Genomic DNA, 24497 nt, shown 5'->3' on the forward strand with positions numbered 1-24497 from the left:
AATTTAAAATGTTGTCCACCTATTCATTACAAGTCTAACACAATAAGAAAAGTATTAAAAGTAAGAAACTACGTACATATCTCACACACAAATTACCGAGACTTCATTCATCCAGTATTCGAGAAAGAGAACACTGAGCAACATGCGACAAACTTTATGCGTATTTCAGACCATTTCGAAACTTACATGCTAATCACAAAATATTTTAACACGTTAACTCATCTGGAAAGTAATCAGATGTGTGAAGCTGTTTTATACATGGTAGTTCAATTACTGAAAGAATCAGCTGTTAACTGGCTTTTTACTAAAAGATTTGCTCATCCAACCCATGAAAAGGACAGAGTTTTGATCCTTGGGAGGTACTGTTTATAGACATGCTGGAAAGTAGAAAAAAGTAATATTAGCCTTTGGAAGTATTAGTTGTTTGCTCAGGAGGAGAGTCAGTACGGATAGATTAGAAAGGAAAGGGAGCCCACTAAAACCCCCCAAGGGAGGGAGCCACCTGTAGTGAGGACAATGGTGAAAGGGGACATGTCAGAGACAGTAGCGTATCCTGACCCTCCTACTGGACTCGATTAGGTTGCTTGTTAGCTTGTATGTTGAAGGGGAAATAAGGGTTGTGAAGGAATGCATAAATTTTTATGTTAAAACGGTTTGCTTCCAGAGGTTCTGCCGAGTTGCTGTATATTTCATTTTATGTACAATATTTTGATGACCAACACAGGGTGCTGTGAGTTTTGCTGTTACACGTAATTGCTGCACAAACTCCAACCACAATGTGAACTATCACTGGTCTCGGGTCATTATCTGTATTACTAACCGATTATTCCTGAACCCAGAAACTAGTACCGATTGCAGGTTGCCTGTCTATTAGCTTCGACAGGCAAGAGAAATTGTATTTTCAATATTTTGTGTAATTTTTGACCAATTTTGAAATACTGTCATAATCTACTCATTAAGAGGTATAATCTTAAGTTAAAACTATCATCGTAAGACATGTATAACAATTACAAACTGTGTTTTGTCTCAAGGATGTGTAACTGGTGGTGTGCAAATACCTAGACTTTATTCATCCTCTATTTGAGATTGAGAACACTTGGGGACTTCCGATAAATTTTGCAATAATTTCAAACCTTTCGAAAACTTCTTTTCACCGACACCTCCAACAAATAAATAAAAGGAAAGAAGTTTATCACTCACTGTGTTTCTGCTGTTCATGTTTGCATCTGGCACAACTTAATTTATTACTTCTTTACTACTAACTCTAATCACAACACTGTATGCGAGCAGCATCCGTATGTACCACTTAATGTACCTGCAAAGTTACATCATCGTACAACAAACAGTTCAGGAATTGTTAAGAAACATGAAAAATGAGCTTTTGTCTAAAATTGGTCACAAATTCCCCAGTCTATATCCATACAGTGTTTCATAATGAGAGCACTTAGTGACTTCCGACAAACTTGCACATTATTTCAAACCTTTTCTTTACTTATATATAAAAACAAAGATGAGGTGACTTACCGAACGAAAGTGCTGGCAAGTCGATAGACACACAAACAAACACAAACATACACACAGAATTCAAGCTTTCGCAACAAACTGTTGCCTCATCAGGAAAGAGGGAAGGAAAGGGAAAGACGAAAGGAAGTGGGTTTTAAGGGAGAGGGTAAGGAGTCATTCCAATCCCGGGAGCGGAAAGACTTACCTTAGGGGGAAAAAAGGACAGGTATACACTCGCACACACACACACACACCCATCCACACATACAGACACAAGCAGACTTATGTGCTTAAAGTCAAATATTTAACACATCGACTCATTTGTGAAGCAATCACACGTTTAAAGCTCTTTTATACACAGGAGTGTGATTCTTCGACGAAATGATTTATAGCCGATAGTAAATTTGACTTGCAAAGTCCACTATGACTTTTAGTGTTCTTTTGTTTTTCAAAGCCTACACTGATATTCCGTTTGATAGACTCTGTTACGCCCCATATCCAGTCATGTAAAGAAGCAATAAGTAAATAAATAAATATGTATGCCGGCCCATAAACTTGGTGTCTATGCAACTTTACTCGCCTATTATATTTCGTTACTATCTTTAAGGCAGCTGTCAATTTAATTGATGGTACTGTATTTTGTGCAAATGCAAGGTTCGCAGGAGAGCTTCTGTAAAGCTTGGAAGGTAAGAGACGAGGTACTGGTGGATGTAAAGCTGTGAGGACGGGGCGCGAGTCATGCTTGGGTAGCTCAGTTGGTAGAGAATTTGCCCGCGAAAGGCAAAGGTCCCGAGTTCGAGTCTCGGTGCGGAACACAGTTTTAATCTGCCAGGATGTTTCATATCAGCGCACACTCCGCTGCAGAGTGAAAATCTCATTCTGGAAAGGCAATGTAAGCAAATTGCATGCCAAATTTGCAAAAAATAAAAAACACTTTTTTCATTCTATAAATATACAATGCAGAAAAATTATGCATACCAGAGTAAGGCTGGTCACTGAAGATACTCTACAAATAACGTATAAATGCATCTGGAGAAAAACATTCAGATTGCAGCTAACTTAAAATGGAAGAAACACTAATAATTGATTTTCTCAACCACAAGCTGACAAACACGGCATCGCCCGGGTATTCATTTTGCCAATTTTATATTAGAAATGGAAACAAAAATTGAACTGTGTTTGTAGCACAATATTGAAAAAAAAAAATAAAAAAATAAAAAAAAAAAAAAAATAAAATAAAAAAAATTCCATGCACTTGTAAAAATACCTTTGAAATTATGGAACAGTTGTACAAAGAAATATGAATCAAGTACAAATGTGCAAGAACAGCTGTTTTGCCTATCTACAATGTGAGTTTGTGAACGCCTCTAAGGCAATGCCTCTTCATAGCTCTAAAGACAGCTATCGTTGTTGCCTACAGATATTTGCACTTTGCAGTTCATAGCTGTCAGAAACATTGTCTGGTGTCAGAGATTTCCTTAAGTCAACTGTAATAGTGTCTCAGTAGTAAGGAATAGACATATTAAAGCTTCACGCATTATGCGGCACTTTTTCATGCATCTCAATGTTTGTGACATCACATCTCTCTAACTGCGTGTCTTACGATGGTTTATTTGTGTAGGTACATTTAGTGGCATCTGGGGCTATTGTCTGCAAAATACATTGCATTAGAGCAAAGAAGTAACGAATTTAAATGTTGTGCACAGATTGGCAGTTTTGCATGCACCACAGTATTTACGAAGATGTAGCTCTCGATCCATCTGCCATGCGACGGTGTGATTCTGTAGGTACATTCGGCGGCATATGTCGACACTGCAAAATGTGTCGTGAATGGAGTTAGTGACAAAGAAGTAATAAATTTAATCATTACGCATAATGCGGCAGTTTTTCATGCATCCCACTGTTCGTGATGTCTTATCTCCTGAACTGTGATAGGTAAGTGGTTCTTACCCCGACAGCAACTGTTGCCTGGCAGTAAGAGATCTATGCACCCTGTTTGGTCAAAATTGGTCTAGTGGTTTAGGAAGAGATGTGGAAAACACACACACACACACACACACACACACACACATTTTTCATAATATGTACGGACTCCACAGCAACACTACCAAAGTGCTGTGAAGTGCAGGTACTTGCAGAAGGTAGGGGACACACGGCAGAAGAGCCGCGCTGCCAGACAACACACAGAGAGGGGAGCCTACCTCCTACGGCGGTGGATGTCGGGCGCTCCAGCGTCCTGCAGTAGCAGGCTGCGGCTGCGCCGGCCGGCAGGCGTCGTGCTCCTCGCGAGGGGCGACCCGGACCGAGCCGCTTCCCACGGGGCAGACGCCGGAGGCTGCTGCCCTCTCGCCACGTTCGCAGGTCGCCGCCGCTCTTCTTTCGCGGCAGGCTGCGGCGGCGGTGGTGACGGCAACGGTACTGACGGCAGAGTCTGGATGCCGACCCGCAGACCGTACGAGCACGACGCGTTGGTCACGATGCGGCGGTTCAGGTGCTTGTAGCGATTCAGGTGAGCTTGCTGCACATTTCACAATACGTGTACCTCAGTTTAATAAACAGTATGTATAAAGGGTATTTCACAGACATAACAACAGCTCGGATTGAGGACGGAGGAGAACACAGACGTGTCTCAAACACAAATGCGGTCGACCAGACACTGGTTCGAACCGGCACCCTCCAGCGTACGAGTCGAGTGTCTCGCCACTGCCGCAAATCCCTCGACAGTTAATTGACAAAAACTGCATAATATAACATTAAAGTGCACTCTCGTTATTTGAAATCACTTCTCTTTATTCAATTTACTTGGACACTCAGCTGTGTTCTTTGAAAATTTTTATACCACATCGATCAATTTTTGGACCTCAAATACCTTCATCACGCATCTGCAATAAGACTGTATTACTCGGCAAGGTCGTGGGAGCCAACTCGGTCACGTAAAAAATGTACAGTCGCATTCCGATACAAAGCAGTGCATGTCATTACCTTACAGTGCGAGCACGGAAAGTGACAGCGTGAAATACCTTCACGGGAAGCTGCGACAACTCGCTTTTATGTTTTTATTTTTACTGACAGTGAGAATGATAAAGGTGTGATAGTGGAGACAAAGACGTCAACAGAAAGTGCCACCAAACATTGACAAGCAACAGTTAAGTCAGTTATGTGCAAATTACAATACAGGTAACACCGTGCCAAGTGAATCACAATTCCAAAGTAACAACGACAGCAGACTAGGTCAGCACTATTCGCACACTGCGAGCTTTTCTTTACACGACACATCTCCTGCGACAATAATGAACTGTCCGTGTCACGAGGCCACAATCGTGCTACAGTAACTCGAAGAGCACAACAGCGAACCTACAATGACATCTCGGTCACCCGGTCCGATAACACACCGGGAACAGTACAGGTTGCCACCTCTGCACCGACGAACCACTGGCCCGTGATCTACAGGAATTGTGTGACCTGTCTGTAGGTGTCCAATGTCAGATGTCTACAGAAACCTACCGAGGACCTGTCGAATCTGTGCCACACGCGATCACTTTTGTACTGACATTGAAAGGTGGACCAGAATGATGTTCATCAGATGGTCGTAATGTTCTGGCTCGTCAGTGTAAACGGGAAAGTGATATCAAAAGCTGCCCCACTTGGCTATAAGTAAAGCACACATTATACATTATGCATTATAACACTGCTTTCGCGTTCCCGGAATTAAACTTTTCCCATCGTTTACGACATACTTTTATTGGTGCCGTGGAATTTCCGATGTCCGTAATATTAATTTGCATGCATTTTTGCATTAACGTATTCGTGACTTTCCTGCAATTTACACTTTATGAAAGAAAAAAAGAAAAATTTAATGTAATAGACGTAAAATGGTGCTGGTGTACCACTGATCTTCAAATAGTGTTTACAAACATTACTCTGCTGTCAGCTTCCGTGACACAAGGGCACCCAACTCGGCACATCTGAACTGGTAAAAGTCTGAACAATTGACGCTTTGTCTTCTGCCACCCCCGAGATCAACTTGGCACGGTGGCTGACAGGAGTAACTAGGTTTGTTCAAATAAAGATATCGTGACCAATCACAACCACTTTCAAACGGGCTACACTGCACATGCACAGCTTCGTGACGATCGTGACACCTTTGTATTGCTCGAACACATATTTTGCTGAATATTCCTGACAGATTAAAACTGTGTGCCAGACCAGGACTCTAACTCGGAATCTTCATCTTTCACGAGCAGCTGCTCTACTGACTGAGCTACCCGAGCACAACTCAGAACCTGCCCTGACAGGGATCCTGTTAAGTTCAGAAGGTGCGAGACGAGTTACTGGCGGAAGTGATGCTGTGAGGACAGGTCACGAGTCGTGCTTCGGTGGCTCGGTCGGTAGAGCAGCTGCCCGTGAAAGATGAAGATCCCGAGTTTGAGTCCCGGTCTGGCACACAGTTTTAATACGTCAGGAAGTTTCACATCAGTGTACACGCTGATGCAGAGTGAAAATTTCATTTGGGACAAATTCTGTTGTGCGGCTACTTATAGCACTAGCATCCTTGACCTCTTTGTGTTGCTCAAATGTTTCTGGTTTAAGTAATGAAACACTGCACCGGCCTCAAATTTTTTCCACGCTTAGCGTGTGTTTCAAGAATCTATTCTCTTTCTTAATTGCAAATACTTAGGTAAGTATTTTTTGTATTGTTTCACTGATACTGAGTTTGTGTGTGTGTGTGTGTGTGTGTGTGTGTGTGTGCGCGCGGTTTTCTGCATAATACAGAGGTACAATATACCTTATAACCCCAAAATGACAACTACAGTGCAAGGCAGGTAGGAAAACACCATACAAAATACTTACATAAATATTTGCATTTGACAATGAGAATAAAATGTCACAAAGAATTGTGCTAGCAAGGAGAGCTCCCCAGTGGTGGAGACAACTTTTTGAAATCCTATATACCGTAGTGCAGGTTAAGATCCCAGGTATCACATTCTGCAGCCATTCATCCTGGTGTGAGTGACGGACGAAAATTAATTTTGGAATTTTTCATGATGCTCAATAACATTAGAAAAGTCGTGTTACACACACTACTTGCGTGGTACAGTGGACGGAATAATTGGCTTCACATGCATTGGTCATGGGTTCATATCTCATGAAGTGCAGTAGTTTTTTTTTTTCTTTTCAAATCTTTTCTGAAATGACTTCTCATTTTTATTCAATTAATTGATTTAAACGTAATTTTTTATTTCCATTCCTTTGTCACATCATTTTAATCACCATATGAACTTTTTCATTTGTTCCATTTTGCTCTTTAGTAAATTTCCTCTATACAACAATTTCTCTATATAACAACTTCCTATGTGTATTTGTAACCTCGCATTTTTTGGATCCCTAACCAATTATTTCCCTCTTAACAGCATTTAAGCCACTGGTGTAGATGACTTGTTTCCCATTCTGTGGATTTTAACAGGCTCCGAAAGGCCGTGCTCAGTGTGGGTCACACGTCAGCGTCAGACCCCGAATACCTTGACATGTGACACAAATCGTGATTCTCATTTGTCTCATTGGGGCCCTTCTTTGTTTTTCGTCTGAGCAAATGGTGAACATCTGTACAATGTGTTTAACACTGTGCCCCTATTACTCAATACACCTGAGGTGAGCCCCAAGTGTATATGTTCGAAAACACAGACTGGTTCACGTCGACCAATTACACATTTCTACCTCCCTGTGCAAATACACAAACAATACTGAACATGGGTGACTAGCAAAATATTTTTAAATTTTCTTAGAGAACTTGATGCCAAAATGGGAGTGCTGCAAGAAGAGTATCGTTGCTTGTGGATAGATGGGTGGCACGTCCCCGAAATACTTCATTTCCGAGAAATGTAAAAGCTGTTTCCCTGCCACCCAGTTGCACCAACCAGCTGCAATCTATGGACTTGGGGATAATACGTGTCCTGAAGGTTAAATACAATACAGTTCTGATGATGAAGGCCTTGAATGCTATAGATGCAAGAAAGCCAATATAACTCACAGCTAAAGCTTGATATTTTACAATCTATGAATTTGATAATGTATTCATAGAGAAAAGTGAGTGCTGAAATTATCAGAAACTGTGTCAAGAAAGCAGGATTCTATGAGATCAAGATGGTTGCCCCAGTGGAAGAAGTTGGATGTGAATTGTAGGAGTACGCAATAATTCTGTCACTTATGAGGAGTTTGAGACCATAGATGATCATGAGGCAATTACAGGAGTGCTGAGTGTTGAGAAATTGACTGCCGAGAGAAGAACTGAAAATTGAAACGAAAATAAAAGTTACAGTGAGGTGCAAGATGAGCCTGTGCTCTCATATACAAAGGCAGCTGAAGGATTTCAAACATTCAGGTCTATGATGATGCATAAACTGGTTTATGATGACGCATAAACTTGAGGACACAACAATAGCACAATTTTCTCATTTGGAGCAAGAAATGGTTCTGATACAATCCAGAAGAAATAGGAAGCAAACATGTTTGGTTGACTACTTCAAGAAATCCTAGGTATGTGATGTTCAAGTTGTGCCAATTCACGGATTTCTGCAAAAATTTGACCGAAGTTGTATTTCACAAATTCATTACTAAAGTAATTGTTTACAGCTAAGTGTTTTTTAACTTTTACCATTTACTGTGTTTTTCTGTAGTGTATCCTCAGTAAAATTTGACTCCACTTTTATAATTATCAATTGAAAGGCTTCCTTTTTATGTTTCCCTCCGTACAGTGTTCAGAATTTGTGGTCCCTTAAAAAACATAATATAGAGGTTTCACTGTATACCCGGTTTCAAAAAGTTGATCCCACCGCTGCGGACCTCTCCCTGCAAGTATGAAAAAATGTGTAACTTGTGCACTGTTTCATTATTTAAATAATGGCACAGTTGCAGCTTTCCAAAAACATGAGTTATGAGTGAAATTTAGTCAAACACATTGAATTCCCAGCCAGTTACCAGTTCCAGTTACATCACTGCCCGAACATAGTACAAAATTTTGATAACTTTCATTAGATAATAAACAACTCCCGGGTAAATGTTTTGATGCTTATAATGTGTATGTGTCATACATAAACTGCAAAAATGCAAAATGGGTACTGTATGTATATCTTATAGCATTTAAAAGGTTATTTTACATTTTCCTCATTTTATACCAATTTTTTAAAAGTCCCTTGAAAAGTATAAGAATGTTTCCACTGTATAACATATCCACAAAAACCAAATAGCACAGAGTAGTGTAACCAAAATACTTTACTAAGGACATAAATCATAAAAAAAGAGCAAATTGTTATGAGAGATAATGGAAAACATTAAATTCTTACTACATTTCACAAACACAATTCTGCTCAAGGTGGCTTCTTAACTGCCTAGATATTTATGTAACACAACAGAGATAATTGTCACAATTATCAGTTAGAACAGATTAGCACTAAAAGTAGTTTGTTGTAAGTACACATTGCAGCAGGAAGCTGCAGCATCTACTTCTGCCTGTTAATGAGTAACTTGCCTTATTCCACATACCTCACAGCTCTTTTTCAAGATGGGATTTACAGAATACAATGTGCAAATGAATAAAAACAACGAATGAAAATTTCGAACAAAACCTTCACAGCACTGTGCTTCAACACATCAAAATATGTATGTAATGTCAGATATATAATCCCGATTAATTTACTCGTAGAAAGACGTAATGCGTCGCATCCGATATCCGAGATCCAATGCAGTGAGAACAACTTTCTGCTTTGAGACAAACAGGACAGTACCGAAAACAAAATTTTGAAAAGTTGAGAGAGAGGTCTTGTGGGTACACTGCACCTCTCCAAACCTGTAGCACAGAACTCACCATCAAAATGTTGGTACGGGTCCTCGTCCTGATGTCATCAAATTGTATCATCCTCCGAGTGGATCTCTTCGCGGGGAGGTTGGCAAGCATGCGACGAATCGTATCGCCTGAAAGAAATAGCCGACATTTAATTTTTAAAGTAATTAGCCCACAGATATAAAACTATCTGTATCACTAACCAGAACCAGTTGCAAGTTTTCCATCCAGCTTCCACAGACTGCAAAAATTTGATTTTTCAATATTTTGTGTAATTATCAACCAAATGTAAAAATTTAAAGTGGTATCATAATCTACTCATTAAGAGGTATATTTGTATGTTAAAAGTTCAATGTATTAAGACAAGCATTACAGCTACAAACTGTGTGTGTCTCTTGATGCAGCATCACTGATGACATGCAAATACCCAGACTATTCTTCCAGTATTTGAGAGTGAGAGAGCTCTTATCAGCAACTTCCAACAAACCATTGTAACGGAACCTATTAAAGGCTTTATTAGAACAAAGTATGCGATACCCTCCTAGTTCAACCAGTTTAACTGGCAATTACGATAATAGAAAAGTAATTGTGTAGGTTAGCAATGATTGCATAACATGTCTACATAAACAGTCAACCCACTAAAATATAATTAATAACTGACCCACACAAAAGTTAACATCACTTGAACACTGATACAGCATATGTCATTATGTAAAAACACTATATTCAACTGAAATAATTAATATGAAATACGAATAATATTGGTCAACTTACGTATTTTGGACCTCCTTAAATAAAAATTACCCAGTGAAACCTATTTATTCACTAGGACTGTTTTCACTCACTATTCACGTAAACACATCTATTTTAAACGAGAACCACTGTAATTTTTAATAATTCACATTATTCACTTATGTATGCAAATGAGAGAAGTCAATAGATGTACCTTTGAAAAACAGCCTTTTTGCAACAAAGAATTGTTCTGACATTTTAATGACCTGTTAAATTATGTCACTCGGTGTAAATTAATAACTTTTTTGAACAAATTACGGTAACAGATGGATGCCTGACTTATAAACCACATCTCTTCTTAGTAGTACTTTGACAAGGTTATAAACACAAGTAGCAAGAAGCCTCGTTACCTCAGTCTTGATAGAACTTTTGTAAAAAGTGTATTTTATTGTCTTATGTGGAAAAACAATGCAAAGATGTTGTAAGAGAAGTGTTACTCTGTACTGTGACAATGTCTTTGGGTGGTCAGCGGAGTTAAGATGGCTACCATGCCAATAATTAGTTGAAGTTCACTTATGTTGTCGTTCATTTTTTATCAACAAGCACAACAACAACACGGGACCTCATCTTTTTACCCCAAGATGAATACATATAGAGCCAACATTAACATCAAGATACAGCAGTGAACCAGCCAGTAGCAGCAGCAACAACTACTAGAATACAATTTAATGGCACCAACCCAATTCTCTACATCAAGTGCTAACAAGCTTCGTATATTGGAGCGACATTGTGTGGATATAGGTGTATCAACGATTGGGCGACCATTATACTATATACAAAATGTCAAACCCTTTCAAAAAAATTTCCTGCTGACACTTCCACACAAAATTATCAAAGGAAAAATTTTTATTGCTTACTACATTTTTGCTATTCGTGGAGTAAAATGACATGACATTTTGATTTATCACTTCTTCATCAATAACTCTTGGCAGACAGTATCTGCATACATCATTGAATGTACCTGCAAAATTCACACCGTTCAGGAGACGAGGTGTCGTCAACATTCAGATATCTCAAAACCTTCTTTTATTTAAAATGGAGTGCAAATTACGACAACTCTATTCGTCCAGTGTTACATAATGAGAACACTAAGGGACCCCCGAGAAACTTTAGTTTCAGATCTTTTTAAACATTTTCCCCACTTACAAGCTGAATGTCAAATACTCGACACATTAACTCATTTCCAAATTAATCAGACATTTGAAGCTACTTTATACATGGGAGTTAGATTCTTTAATGAATTGAGGTTTCCCGGTTTTCACTAAACAAGTGAAAGACACCTGGGATGGTTTCATTTCAAATTGTCCTATAATGCAAACCTCAATTAGTGGTCTCTGTTTTTGTTCAATCTATGGCCCACACTTATTTCCTTCATTCTCACTCGTTTCACTTCTTCGCCCCTTCTGTCATCGATACTCGTATTGAGATATCAAAATAGTAAACGGAACACCTAACTTCTATTCCTCCTAAAGCTGTTTTCACATGTGGACTGAAAGTTTACTCGGGCATTATAATGTTCCATTGTGAAAATATCACTTCAATTAACTTTGCACTATTGCACTGAGTTACAAAATGATGATAGCTGCTGTAATGTGACTAATTTCTAATTTTTTGATACAATAATAATTTGAATGTTTTCATAATGTACTTGTGTAGCAAGACTTCTTTGTTCTATAATGTTACATGTGAAAAACCTAATGTCATACATAGTGGACTGTGGTTAGTAAACTACATTGTTAATGACAATAAAAATTAAAATAAATATTTGTGCCAGTCACTGCCGCAGGTAATTGTTTTCAGTAACTGCCACAGATAATTATTTCAATCTATCTTTCATTTACACGTGGAAAACTTATGAGATAATGTCACTTTGCAAAAGCTAGTGTGTAAACAAATGAGAGTAAGTCGACAGGCTAAGTTGTGCAGTCAACACACCGTCTCCTACCAATAGGAAAAACTTGACAGTAGTAGGAATAGCAACACAGAGCAGCCAACGCATCTCCAGAAAATAAAAAATGAATTGGCTGCATAAAGCAGAAAAGAATATTTGGTGAGGCAAAAGAGACACGAGATGGTTTACATGCCATGGTGTGTGTGTGTGTGTGTGTGTGTGTGTGTGTGCGCGCAATTGACAAAAAATATCATCTTTATGATGCCAAAATTGAGTCTGCCTGTGATGTTATCTGGATGTGTGTAAGAGCTCTACAGGAAATCAAGTTAATTGTTGGATGTCTCTACCAGCCACCTGATTCCACCGTAACAGTTTTAGAATCGTTACAAGAAAGTCTATGCTCAGTGTGCAGAAATACACAGATCCTGAAATATTAGTTGGAGGCTACTTTAATCTGCCGAACAAAGACTGGGACGGCAATGGATTCACTGCTGGTGGTACGGACAGACAGACTTGTGAAGTATTTTTAAATATGTTTTCCAAAAACTGTCTTGAGCAGCTAGTTCAACACCCCACATGCAACGGAGATATTTCAAGACCTTGTAGCTACAAACAGGCCGAAGCTCATCAATGGTGTCAGCATAGACACAAGGAGTAGTGATCATGGTGATCCTGTGACAACGGTTACTTAAGTTAATAAATCCATCAAAAAGGTCAAGAGAGTTTTTTGCTATGAGGAGCAGATAAGCAGTTGTCAGCATCCAACTTAGACAATGTATTGACATAACTTTGTTTCAGCATGATGAATGTGGAGAAATTAAAGGCAAAGTTTAAAAGGATCGTAAATTGTGCTGTGGAGAAGTATGCGCCGAGTGAGCAGATTAGGGACAGGAAAGATCTACTGTGGTTTAGTAACAATACTCAGAAAATGCTGAGGAAGCGGACGCTGTTGTACTCTCAGTTTGAAAAAAAGAACACACAAAGGATAAAAAGCGAAAATTATTAGAGATTCTTGAGTCTGTAAAAAGATGAAAGCGTGAAGCGTACAACAACTTCCACCGTCAAACCTCAGCAATAGATATTCCTGAGAACACAAGAAAAATCTGGTTCTGCAAAAAAACACTAAGCGGATCTACAGTTTCTATCCTGTCACCTGTCGATAAGTCTGGTGTCGCAATAGATGACAGCAAAAGGAAAGTTGAATTTTCAAATTTCTCATTTAAAAAACCGATCACGCAGGAATATCGTTTGATCAGTGCAGAAACTCCTGTAGTGAAGACACAGTAATAGGTGTCCCTGGCATAGAGACGCAGCTGAGAGAGTTGAAAAAAAATATGTCACCATGCGCAGGTGGAATCACAATTCAGTTTTACAGAGAATATTCTATGGCACTGGCCCCTCAGTTAGCTCACATTTATTGTGAATCACCCAGCACAAATCCCAAGCGACTGGAACAAAGTGAAGATGGCTCCTGTATATCAGACAGGTAAAAAAACAGTCCCACAAAATTACAAATGAATACCCTTAATACTGGTCTGCTGCAGAATTCTAGGCATATTCTCAGTTGAATATAGTAAATTTCTTACAGACTGTAAAGCTTACATCCACGAATCAGCACGATTTTAGAAAACATCACTTGTGCGAAACTCAGGTTGTCTTTTTCTCGCATGACACCCAGCAAACCGTGGATAAGGGGCAACAGGTAGATTCAATATTCCTAGATTTCTGGAAAGCATCTGACACAGTGTCCCACTGCAGATTGTTACAAAATAGGTTCCCAAATACATGAGTAACTCTAATACTTCTTAAATAATGGAACCCAGTACATTTTCCTCAATGGCAAATGTTCATCCGAGACAAGGGTATTGTCAGCAGTTTCCAGGGGAAGTGTTTTAGACCCTCTATTATTCAGTATGTACACAAGTGAGCTGACAGAGAGTGAGCAGCAATACAGACGGATTTTGATAACATAAACCAATACAGTGCAAGATCACCATTTATGATGTGAGCTGAAATGAGCAGGAAACCTGAAGCGCCATTTTTGTGGTTTTTGTATTAGAACTTGTGAACAATGAAAATGTACTAGTTCAAGGCACATTCACATTACAGACGTATCTCAATCCCTCCTTTTTTGTGCTGTTGCATTTAGTAAAATGGCAGAAAATGGTAAAGCATGTCTGAAGTCTTGCCACGTTTTGTTTGGAAAGGTGTAGTTTGGGAATGCAAAGAACTCAGCCGCCCCCCCCCCCCCCCCCCAAAAAAAATCACATAGACTGAAATTTTTGTTCGAGATTAACTTGGGAGGAATGGAAGCAAACAATTTTGATATATAAACTTTTTTGTTACCCCTGTTATGTAGAGACATTATCAATATGGGGAGACATTATCAATATGGGGAGACATTATCAATATGGGGAGACATTATCAATATGGGGAGACATTATCAATATGGGGAGACATTATCAATATGGGGAGACATTATCAATATGGGGAGACATTATCAATATGGGGAGACATTATCAATATGGGGAGACATTATCAATATGGGGAGACATTATCAATATGGGGATATATGTTTGATCCCTAACTCAGACATAAAATTTATTTCTTTGAATTTTTTCGAGCACTGTTTGCTATCTAAAATTTGCTGCTCGTTCTTCCACACTGTTTCACATTTATGCTTGTTCTTACGACATCTATCTTTTGGTGCAGTTGTGACGTGATGCTATGTGTGTGTGTGTGTGTGTGTGTGTGTGTGTGTAGTGTTTTACCAGCACAGACTGTACATCTGTCATTTGACTTGTGCAATACTCACCATCGCCAGCCTTGCGGTGCAGGTGTCGGTGGTGCTGGTGTTGTAGGTGGCGGTTGTGTCGGTTGCGATGGTGGTGTCCGCTCAAGAAGTGCCGTCCGCTGCCAGAGTGCGAGCTCCCGCGGTGGCCCGCGCCCGCCCCCGACTGCGTGGGAGTCGCAGGCGCACTCCGCCGGTACCCGCCTCGGCCGGCCCCGCCTCCGCCGCGACGCCTCCTGCTGCCGAACGTGCGCCACTTGCGTCGTCTCCGCCCACCATTACCTCCGCCACTGGCTCCCGTCCCACCCGGACTCGAAAGCCACATGGTGTCCCCGCCGCACTCCAAGATGTGCCTGCAGGGAATTTAGCCACGTGCACTTTTGTAGTGCAATGTCACTAATGTCACAAATTCATTCTCGGGTTGCCAATTTTGACAGTTCTGACAGACATAATTTGATACAGCCTACACCTACACCACACGACTACTCGGGAACCCACACTGAAGTTTCAGGCAGCGGGCTCACTGAATTGTGGGAAAAATGGACACTTAAACCTTTCTGTGCGAGCTCCTATTTTTCTCATTCTGTTACAATGACCATTCCTCCCTGTGTAGGTGGATGCCAATTAAATATTTTCACATTCTGAGGAGAGAACTGGTGATTAAAATTTCAGGAAAAGATGTTGCCGCAATGAGAAACATGTTTCTAAGGACTGGTACCCAAATTCACGTATCATACCTGTGACACTCTCTCCTCTATTTTGGGATAATACACTACGAGCTGCCCTCCTTCAAACTTTTTCAATGCCCTTCGTCAATCCCATCTGACATGGACCCCTTACTGCAAAACAATACACCAGCTGTCTCTTTAGCAGACTGGCTGCAGATTCTATATTTGCTTTCCCCCCGTTTCAGCTTAAGTTATTTGTAATTGTTATCCCCAGGTGTTTAGTCGAATTGGCAGCCTTCAGATTTGTGCGATTTACCGTGTAACAAAAATTTGGCAGATTTCGTTTAGTTTTGTTGTTTAGGGTCAATAGCCATACAGATATCTCGCCTATAGAACTTCGCAACTGGTTCCGATCTTCCATGACTTTAGTACGAGCTAAATGACAGAAACATCTGCAAACTATCTACAAGGCTTCTGTCAGTGCCTCCTAAATCGTTTACATAGATTAGTAACAGCAGAGAGCCTATAACGCTTCCTCGGCGAACGCCAGATATCACTCCTGTTATGCTCGATAACTTTCTGTCAATTACTACAAACTGTGACCTCAGTGACAAGAAATTACAAATCCAGTCAACAACTGAGATGATGATACTCCATAAGCATGTAGCTTGTTTTAGAAGTCATTCCTAGACGATTAAAATCTATTGGAAAGGCAACGTCTGTGGTGCAAGCAACGACTAGGCTATTGGCCATATTGCAGGAAGAGTGCGCTTTCCCTACACCATGGCAGTGGTGGTCCCAACTGCCTTTTACCCCACAGAAGATCCCTGGCATTCATTTGACAGCACATCAAGAGTGGACCTGGCGCCATTCTGGAGAGACTGAAGCGATGAAAAATCCCCACCACTATCCAGTGCCGAACCAACAACTGAGATAGTGTGTCCAGTTCTTTATCCATTAGAATGTCATACTCAGAAAATATTTTGTACTGAATAAAAAAAAAATTTGTTCGTTATGCCCCTTCTTTTCCATTTCAGCCAACTAGAAAGACCACGTGCCTATTTCAGTTCTTCGAATCTGCTCCAATATTTTTCTTCAACACTCATCTTTTCACCTAGTCTCTCTTTTCTTTATTCAGATTACCGCTTCTGTCATGTGATCATTCTAATTGTAACATTTTGTTTTGTAGTGTCACAAAATACTTTTATTGATTACACGATCACAGATAATGTCATTTTTGTTATGTGCTGTAGTTAAGTTCATACTGTTTTTAATAGTAATCAGCCTACTTAGGACCAGATTTCCCTTCCCTTTGCTTTGCCGGTCATTTTTCACGTGTCAGCTAATCTGCTGTCTCTGTTCTTTGGAAAATTTCTTCTTCTTTTCCACCACTTTTGTGTTCTCTATCTCGTGCACTTCTCAATATTATTTCTCGATGTGGACCTGCCCCGTATAACTTCCTGTGTACTGCCGAGACTGGGTTACGTCTTTTCTAATTTTGTCGGACAGAGTTTCTCATAGTAAATCAGTACCCTCTTTGTCACCTTGCTCAAGTGCACACATTTCGAGTGGCCGTACAACTTCAGGCACCATTTCCGCAAGACATCACTCGGGGGTTCAATGTATTCGTACACCTCTATATTGCTCTCTATCTTCCACCTGCCATGACATTTCTTCCTACGTTCCACCATCTTTCTGATAAATTGGTATATACTGAGCTCCAGTGTGACAAGTAGACCTTTCTGAACCTGTGTGTCTCGGCAGATCTAGGCAGTTCTACTAATGTTTCTCTTATTATGTAGAGATCAAAAATAGTCCTATATTATTTCCAATTTAACAATGCAATTCACAACGTTCTCCAAAACAATTTCACAGAGGTACTTAAATTCTGGAATCAGTTTGAGGCAGCGAAATTCAGTTTCGTGGATGGTAGCACTCGGGTTGGTCACAAATCTTTTCTTTTTGACAGAGACCACTGGCAATCTGGTTTCTCCCCCCTGCACATTTCTTCTTTCTTGGTGTGTGCTGTGTCAAGTGGAGAGTACGGCTAAGTAATTAGCAAATACCGAGCAGTCAATCTCAACTTCTTTCCTTTTGCATTTTCCTAACTTTATGCCATCATCCATCATGGCCAGCTCCGTGCACCATTCATTTGTGGCTTTCTCTACAACCAAGTTGAGCAACATATGTGATGCATATTCTATTTTTACGTTGCACATTTGCAAATCTTTTTAACTCCTTGGATCCAGATTGTGGTTAATTTCAGTTTCCAGAGACACTTTAAGATCTGTTTCCCTAGTTTGTCACCATTTTTCCTGTATAATTGTCCAGAAAAATACCCTTTTCTGATTTCTGTAAAAATTTTCTTTAACTCAATATGTTTCTTCATTGTTTCTTAATTTCCAAGTTTCTTCACTTCTTATGGGACCTAAAATTTTTCTCTAGTATTTGTAATTTCTCTAATTTATAACTCAATGCTAGGCTTTTACTTGCATAGAAGTGATCTGGTTCCCTTACTGTGTTGTAACGCATTATTTTGCTATTTCTTGATACACACCTTTTATGGTACGTATTTCTTGTCATTATTTTTATTATTTGTTTTTGCCATAATATTATTATTATTATTATTATTATTATTATTATTATTAGCTTCTGAAATGTTTTTATATTATTCTAATTCCGTCGTAGCTTCAGTTTTCTTCACTGGAGGTGAAATTTGCTATTGGCGCCTGAATATTCATTACACTTGTCTTCTCTATCTTGATGACGACAGCAACTACAAAACCTCAAAAATAGAGAATGGCTGTTATGTTTGCTCTTCTTTACACCATGAATTGATTCAAAATTTCATATTTTGTTTTCCAGTGCACCAATACAGACAGAGACAGCTGATTTCATCAGAATCTTGCTGGCCATATATCCGTAACTGTGAAGTAGAGCCTCCAGTACACTGTCACCGACATGGTGCGCAAGGACCATCAGAGCAGTGATGTGAAACGTGTGCACACAAATGGATTTTTGAACTGTGGAAGTCCTTCAAAGAGTTTTGTCAATTGAGTACACGACATCTGAACAAAAATCTGTGTTTAAAATAGCACAATAATACCATGTTCTGTTTCAATCCATGCTTTTTGTAACTTTTTTTTAAAATTATACTTTACAACCTTAGACACTCCAGCCTCCGCCACCATCAGAATAAAGAGAACAAATGTGAAGCAACATTATACAAAACACTATATTTTAACATACAGATCAATGGGAACACACAACGATTAAAAGAACATCAACACACAGTATCAGTTCATCACACTTTAAGCAACTTCCAGTCAGCTCTCGTTGCCGAGACGAATACCATACCTGTGGTGTCAAAACCCTGGACTTGGAGCTCAAAAGAGACTAGGCTCCACCCTAAACACCTCGATGAAAACACTATGACAATTTCTTAAAACTAGCCACAGACACTGCCTCCAACCTTCCTTCTCCGTCTAGTGCCTTCGTCACAAGTAAGGCATCGAAAAGTACCAGCTGAAGCTGTGACGTGGAACAAGTAGCTACATACATAGAAGAAAACCTGGTTAGAATCTCTCAAACAGCATCACACTATGTAGACTGATAACTAGTAAATAGCCTCAAAAAGGCTATACAATCTGTACTCTGAACAGACAATAAAATAAATCAAGAAGAAATTGAGAAAATGGAATAAAATTCTGGGAAGAGAAATAAAAACTCCAGGGGTGGGCCGATAATTCTCTCAGCAGCAGGCAAGAAATCTACACTACTATTCGGGAACTGGGAACCAATTGTCGGTTGCCTACTTAAGGGCTTCCAGGGACAACAAAACTCTGATTTTCAATATTTCATGTAATTACTGACTGTATTTTTACTCATTAAAACATATATCCTCGCTTTCTAAAAGTTTAACACAGTAAGACAAGTATTAAAGTTAGAAACAGTGTATATCTGCGTGTCTCGAAGCAGCAAACAGACGTGGTGCAAATAACCTGACATCAATCGTCCAGTGTTTGATAACTAAAGGACTTGGTGATTTCCAAGACTTATTTTCAAACTTTTTCTGAACTAGTTCTCACTTAAATGCTAACACATTAATTCACTGCTACAGTAAGCAGACTTCTGAATCTTTTTTATATACGGGAGTTCAATTCTCAGGAATTTATTGATATGAAAGGAAGATGAATGCAGTGGAGAGTGTATTTTTAAGAGGTGAAAGGCTAATTGAATTTTGTGGAAATAAATAAGACAATGTTGGAGGAATCAGATTAGAAAATACTACTACTACTACTACTACTACTACTACTACTACTACTAACATTATTAGCATTTCTCAAAGTAACAGCGAGTTATAGTTATTAGGCACCTGTGGAACTCCGGATGTGCAAAGAAGCTCGTGCGGCCGCACTTTGTGCAGCGCGGCTCGGGCAGTGTGCCTGCACTCGTCCCCTTCTTCTCCGCTGCCTCTTTGTGGGCATCGGCTCTCGTCCTCACTCCCTCCTCCGGCTTGTCGGGCCCCGCACCGCTGACCCTCAGGTCATACGCGCAGTGTGCACCGAGGTGGCGTCTGCACAGGTCGTACGCGGTCAGGCCCGCCGATGACGGTCCGTCCACCACTTCACTCTGCCCCTCCAGCTCGAAGTGGGTGCAGATGACATTTGGGTGTGCTGCCACCTGCAACCAACAGAATTATATTCACTTTAGGAATACGTGTAACTGAACACATTGTGGGAAATTGAGAGATGAAAGACCCACAGTGCACCACCACCACCACCACCACCACCAGCACCACCAGCACCACCAGCTTCAAGTCTTGGGCCTAGTCTGCTGGAAACACCAGCTTCTCCATCACCATCTGTTTACCAATTTTCCTCATCCTCAACCGCACTACAGTTTCTTTTCTCTGTCTCTAACGCTTCCTTCATTCCTTTCAGTCCTCTATCCCTAGGTTTTCTTCTCCTCCTCTTTCCCCGAAACCTCACTTTCGTCAGCACTTTCGGTATCATCACGACGTCCAAAATTCGTGAACTTTGAAATTACTACAGAAGCAAAATTAGTTAGCACGACATTTTCACTCCGCAGTGGGGTGCGCACTGATATGAAACTACTCGGAAGATTAAAACTGTGTGCCAGACCGCGACTCGAACTCGGGACCTCTGTCTTTCTCAGTCGGTAGAGCACTTGCCCGTGAAAGGCAAAGGTCTCGAGTTCGAGTCTCGGTCTGGCACACAGTTTTAATCTGTCAGATAGTTTCAAAATTAGCTAGTAGTGATTTACGCAAAAATTATTTTACACAAACACACAGTCCCAGTGGAAATCTGCACAGTGACGAATATATTCGTGGGAAGCATTCGCATTGCCACCAGTGGTCTATCAGAAGCATTCGCAGTACACACCTTGAACCCACCTTCTGGTATTCCAATTTTATTGCTCAAAATCCTAGAAACTGCGCTTCGAAAAAATCTCAGGTACTAGACTGCAGAATTCGTTGAGACAGACACCCAAACTCGATGTACAAATTGTTACGTCCTTAAAAAGTCATACATCAATATTTCCCAATTTCCTTCTTCTCAGAGCACTTTACCACATCCAGCTGTTAACTCCCTATGACACTTGTGAAAGTTTGAGAGACCCCACACACACCTCTCCACCCTCTTCCACCAATTATTGAAATTCAATAGGTTTAATATGTTTTGTGTTAAAGAAAGCAAATAGAACAGTGTCAACTTTGCATCAGGCAGTGGCAGCAAGTAATCAAGTCTAATTTTGTTTTCACACTCCTTATAAGAGTAATACATAGGGGGCTGAGGTACATATCTAGATTCTACACTTAATACTGGTTCTCAAATCTTTGGAAGTAGGCCTTTGCAACACAACTGCGTCTCTGCAATGCTGTGCTACGGATCAAGTATACCTGTCACCATTTAAAAATGTTTGATATCTTCTGTTTTTCCCCTTTTGTATTGGCCCCACACCACTCAGTAGTATTCTAAGACAGGAGGCATAAGTGATTTGTAATCAGTCTCTTTTATAAACTGATTACATTTTCCCAGTATTATACCCATCAACTGAAGACTGCCAGTCACCTTAACTTCCCTCCTGTCAAGTGGAGGAGAAGAATGAAAGCTTTATTCCCCAATTTCAATCTCAGACAGCACTATCATACAATGTATAATTCTCAACGAAAGCACCAGAAATCAAGTCACCTGCAGAAACAAAACGAAACTCTCCAAAATACACCAACACGACTGCCAGTCATTGGAGAAACACGGCATACTACTCACGTGGTGTTCCTCGAGCTCGCAGAGGTCCGGGAAGATGCGCGAGCAGGCGATGCAGACGTAACTGCGCGGCCGCACCCATTCCCCACTCAGCACCAGCCCGCGCCCGTCCTCCGGCGACAGCGGGGAAGCTGCCGACGCCGTCGCCTCTTCCGCCACCACCCGTTCCGAGACGCTCCGCCGCAGAACCCGCACGTCGCCGCCCCCGCACACCTTTCCGGTAGGTGTCGGAGGGGCGGATGCGGACAGTGGATGGGCAGCTGTCTCACCCACAGAGGCAGTATCTTCGTTTACCGTCCGAATGTCCTGCGTGCACACATTTGAATGTAGGTTTACCAATACTTTAAATCATTGCAACTTTGGTACTGTTCACAGATGTTGCAATACCATGAGGCAGTCATAAAACAGAAGTAAACTTACAATGTCACAAACAATTGCAGCCAAAAATGGGGTCTCTTCAAGCTGAGCGACAATACAGAATATAACAATATAGACTGCTACCCACCACACAGACAAGGTGTTAAGACACATTCCAGCACATTGAGAGTAGATTGTCATCCAGGGTGACTCACAAAGATATGCAAATATTTTAATATGTTATTCTACAAGTAACACTAAAGAAAAAAGTTGATATAAACACAGGTCCACAAATGTTTAGTTACGGAGTGACAGCTAGTAAAAAATTTTGCTTGAAATTTAGCAACTTTGCTAATATGAAGCCACTGCAAAACTGTAAGAGGTTAAAGTAAAGCACAATTTCCTTTTCTTTTGTTATTATTGGTCTGGTGAATCTAATAAAACATGTCTCAGACATGTTCCTGTAGTAGTTTTCCAGAACATCCAGAGAAGCAAAGAAGTAATTTCGTAAACGTGTGTACGTGTGTACGTACGTGTGTGTGTGTGTGTGTGTGTGTGTGTGTGTGTGTGTGTGTTTTTCTCCATCTGAAGGACGACTGTCTGGAAGCTTACCTCTATTGCCAAAGGGTAACCTGGTACAGGTTGCATAGTCTCAGTTGCCTATCTGAAAGCTTCCAAAGGCAACAAAAATTTTATTTTCAATATTTAACAGAATTACTGACTGAATTTAAACACCTAAAATACTGTTGTAACTACCAATTATGAAGTATAATCTTACATCAGAGGTTCAACACAGTGACACAAGTCTTACAGTCAGAACCGTATATATGTTCCAAGTCAGTGTCATTCACAGCACCCAAACTGTCCATGACGTATTCATCCAGGATTTGAGAATGAAACTCCCAACAAACTTTATACATTACTTTATAATTTTTCTAAACATTTTTGCTCATATGCTTGATTTTAAATATTTAACATATTAACTCTTTTGTGAAGTAATCTGATGTTTGATGCTGTTTTACACATGAGACTTTAATTCTGTAAACAATGACAGCTGAGCTGTTTGTAGGTAATATCTAACAGTACACTTTCAATGTATGCCATTCAATATCTCCTCTACAAGGGAAGCAGGATTTGTAGTATTTCAATTGCTGTTTCTCCATCCCAGATTTTTCATGGTTTAATATCAAATACAACAGAGATTTATATTTTTATTTTGTTTCTTTGCTTTTACGTTATAATACAGTGTTTAAAATTGTTTACACACCCTCTTACTCCTACAACTTACATGTTCACATGTATCACCAAATTATGTTATATTTTGTAATCCAGAATATTAGCAAATTAATACATTTTGTACTCTAATACACTACAACTTCAATATATTTAACTATGGTTCCGTACTTCGATCAGTGAAAACAGAACCCATTATAGAATCACTTTGTTGCCCATCTGTCAAGAAGCCTTTTCCTCAGAAACAGATTGACGTATCATGTTGAAATTTATGTCACATACTAAGGTCTTAAGGACGCTTGGCAGCAGAAAAAAAAAGCTTCTATGTGAATGCAACCAAATGATATGGCCATTTATGCCATATATTTTGATGCTCTCATACTAACTCATCAAAACCTATACAGCACTTACCATTGACACAAAAAATGTGAAATTTGCCAAGAAGCAAGGTTTCACAGTATAACTAAAGTAAAAAATCCAAAAACTGTTGATCTGTAATTTTATTGCACAAAAACTTCTTTTTGCCATTAAAACTCACATTGCACTGTTCATACGTCGAAAGCATAACAGAAGAATATTACTGCATGCAGACATAAAGTGTAAGTTCTAGTCAGGCATGATTTAGTAAATAAATAATTCTTTTTAATAAATCTGTTCTCTCTTATATATGAGCTGAAGTCCCCTGCTCACTTCCTTTTGTATGTCTGAGGAATACTGTACAGATTTTGATAGTGTGTCCCCCCCCCCCCCCCTCCGATATAATGATTGGAGCCCTCCCTCCCGAATGCAACCCAAGCAAATGCTCTCATGTGATCCGGTGTAACCCGAGCAACATACGTAATGCATCTGCCAGGAAAGCCTGAAGAATATACACTGAAAATGAAAAAATATGCTAATAATAATGGGAATTACTTCTAGATCACTGTATATGGGTATACATCCATTAGGGGAAAAGTAACTACTTTGAAAAAGAAAAGGCATTCCTTCTGCTCTTACATTATTCAGATGATGTTTTTATCAATACTTCAAATAAAGCATATAACTTCACACAAAGCACAATCAGCTGTCTATACACCAGAAAACTTAGAGCCAATTTACTGTCAGCCATTATCATTAGCTGGAAGTTACATCCCAG

General features: G+C 39.9%; 1 protein-coding gene across 1 annotated transcript in view; it reads right to left on the bottom strand.

Moving 5' to 3' along the window:
* Positions 1-24497, bottom strand: part of LOC124553547 — a 328767-nt gene that overhangs the window by 127798 nt on the left and 176472 nt on the right. Inside the window, exons 12-16 of the mRNA XM_047127394.1 lie at positions 21776-22078; positions 19858-20165; positions 14839-15167; positions 9365-9471; positions 3705-4021 (exon numbers count right to left, since the gene is read on the bottom strand). Of these exons, the coding sequence (XP_046983350.1) occupies positions 3705-4021; positions 9365-9471; positions 14839-15167; positions 19858-20165; positions 21776-22078 (1364 nt within the window). The remainder of the gene's footprint in view (positions 1-3704; positions 4022-9364; positions 9472-14838; positions 15168-19857; positions 20166-21775; positions 22079-24497) is intronic.

This window comes from Schistocerca americana, chromosome 11, assembly GCF_021461395.2.
Source record: "Schistocerca americana isolate TAMUIC-IGC-003095 chromosome 11, iqSchAmer2.1, whole genome shotgun sequence".
Lineage (NCBI taxonomy): Eukaryota > Metazoa > Arthropoda > Insecta > Orthoptera > Acrididae > Schistocerca > Schistocerca americana.